Source organism: Clinocottus analis, unplaced genomic scaffold (assembly GCF_023055335.1).
Source record: "Clinocottus analis isolate CAN_PGR_092001 unplaced genomic scaffold, fCliAna1.0.p SCAF_5, whole genome shotgun sequence".
Taxonomy (NCBI): domain Eukaryota; kingdom Metazoa; phylum Chordata; class Actinopteri; order Perciformes; family Cottidae; genus Clinocottus; species Clinocottus analis.
Genome location: NW_027176207.1, coordinates 21,677,751 through 21,680,250, shown reverse-complemented (window position 1 = coordinate 21,680,250; position 2,500 = coordinate 21,677,751). Strand labels below are relative to the sequence as shown.

Here is a 2,500-nt window from a genome sequence, read left to right as displayed (position 1 = left end):
CATGTTCAGATTAATTCAAAAGTCAAAAGAAAAGAAGGAAAAAAAGAGTTGTTTGAAGGGTCTATATGAATATGCATAATTATACGGACGCTGAGCGAGAAGCTAAAGCCGTCGCAGTGAGACGGATCACTACGACTGAGAGGAAGTCCATTGGAGGTCATTTTTAAAATAAAACTGTCCAAAAATTATCTTTACAAATCTTTTAATGCAACTTTTTCTTCATCAAATTGTTTTTGAGTTATTACCTGATGAGTAAAGAAATAAATAAAAACGTTGCACACCGAGGGGCGGGGCTAATGCTAACGCTGTGATGCAATTTACTCGCCAATAAAAAGCATAATTCACTGTTCTCCAACGAGCATCGCGTCGGCTGGTTCGCTCCAGCTGCAAGAACCTGACATGAACGGGTTCTGATGGGATTTAATCGCAATGAACGGATTAAAAAGGCAGCGGATGAATGCATGAAAAATGCTAAATCGAGGTATCGCAGAGATCTGGGTGAACGCATGCGGCTACAATGACGTTCTCCTCCTCTTCTGACTCAACAGGGTCAGCGATGTCAGGAGGGGAATCTCAGCGCTGACGGGCTTTAGCAGTGTTACCTTAAAACAACACGGCGCATTGACTTTGAGAGAAAACACCTGAACCCAATGAGGAAGGTCCACGCCGAGGTGAGAAAACTGGAAATCAAAGCATGTCCGTAATCAGCCGACGAGCAAAAAGCGTTCTTCTGGCCGGCGAAACGAAGGTCAAGCTGCAAGCGCGCAACATGTTGGTAATCTAGAAAGTGAGATCTGTGGGGGGTTTATGACGAGAAAAATGTATCTGGGACGAGCTCAGAAGGTTCCTCAAGGTGACCTTTAAAGTGTTGGCGGAAAACCCAAAGATACGGTTATAAAAAACAAGAAGAAAAGGACAAACTAAAGGTTCCCTGTAGGACCTGAAATAGATGAAAAGCTCCCGGCTTCCTTAACCCTCGAACACCAACTTTAAACATAGTCACACCGTCACTAACGTTGGGTATACTTAACCCAAAATCATGTACCTGATATAATGTACTTCTCGTCCAAATATATTTAAATACAACAATTCAAGTCAAATTGAAGTTCTCTGCCGTTATTTTACCAAAAACATCACAGTGAAAAAAGCCTCAAAATCGGGTGAAGAATTAGGGAATCGTCAATAAAACAGGATTAGAAATATAAATAATGTAGTTATGAGCTTTTTAATGTGAAGGAAAAGTCCCTCTTCAATGTTGAAACACTTCATAAATGTTTTGCCCTCTATCACTAACGTCTGGTGAAAATAACCTGAACACGTGGTTGAAAAATGGTTGAAAAATGCAGTATTGGACCTTCAATAAGACACGCCCACTTTAAATAAGACACACCCACTTTAAATAAGACACACCTACCTTCAATAAGACACACCTACCTTCACTAAGACACGCCCACATTCAATAAGACACGCCCAAATTCAATATGACACATCTATGTTAAATAAGACACACCCACTTTCAATAAGACACGCCCACCTTCAATAATGTCAGTGAGCAGCATGAAGCTACACAAAGACCCACTCAACTCAGACAAAAGCAACACAATGAAAATAACGTAACCACAATCACTCGGGTGAAAATCCTGTTAGTGTTCTAGGGTTAACGAGTCCCTTAACGAGTCCCTTAACGAGTCCCTTAACGAGTCCCTTCTTAACGAGTCCTACACCGAGAGTCCGTCCTACCTTTGACGGACGTGTTGGGGGGCGGGCCCTCCATGCGCAGGTTCCAGGGCGGGTCCCCCTGGTTGGCGAAGTCCCTCATCTTCAGGTAGCTGATGGTGAGCCGGATGATGGAGGCCTTGTCCAGCTGGCTGGTGATGGCGCCCGGCAGCGGCAGCATCTTGGCCAGCTCGTAGAACTCAAAGTTCTCCTTGCCCCGCCGCGACCGCGCCGCGTCCCGCGACTTCTCCTTCCTCAGAGCCTGCAGCCTGCGGGGACAGAAGCGCCGTTAAGGGACGTGGGCGGAGCTTGTTAGAGACGTGGGCGGAGCCTGTTAGAGACGTGGGCGGAGCTTGTTCGTACCCGGAGAAATGAATCAATCGTGAACTTTGTTCTGCACCAATAATACACATTCTTAAAGTTAGGGAGACGTATTGCAATGAAAATATGGTGAAATACTTAGTTAAGTTTAATAAAAGATGATTAAACATCTTAATATTCCTAAAATAAATAAAATATGAATAAAATACAGTATTTGCGGATGACATGCTGTGATTGGTTCCTCCGTCAAGTCAAACAAACAAAGAACGTCAACCATCGTAACCTTGTTCCCTCCTTCCTCCTCTTCCTCACACTGGAACTTCCTCTTCATCACTTTCCACTCTATTACCTCTCTCTCTCTCTCTCTCTCTCTCTCTCTCTCTCTCTCTCTCTCTCTCTCTCTCTCTCTCTCTCTCTCTCCCTCCCTTCAACAACAACAGTGACGACCATACTTTCCTGCGGC

The 2,500-nt window shown here is 44.3% G+C and overlaps 1 protein-coding gene across 1 annotated transcript in view; it reads right to left on the bottom strand.

Annotated features, from left to right (window-relative positions):
• LOC137802196 (neuronal PAS domain-containing protein 3) overlaps nt 1-2,500 on the bottom strand; it is a 218,638-nt gene that overhangs the window by 131,978 nt on the left and 84,160 nt on the right. The window contains 1 exon segment of the mRNA XM_068599854.1: nt 1,741-1,985. Coding sequence (XP_068455955.1) covers nt 1,741-1,985 — 245 coding nt within the window.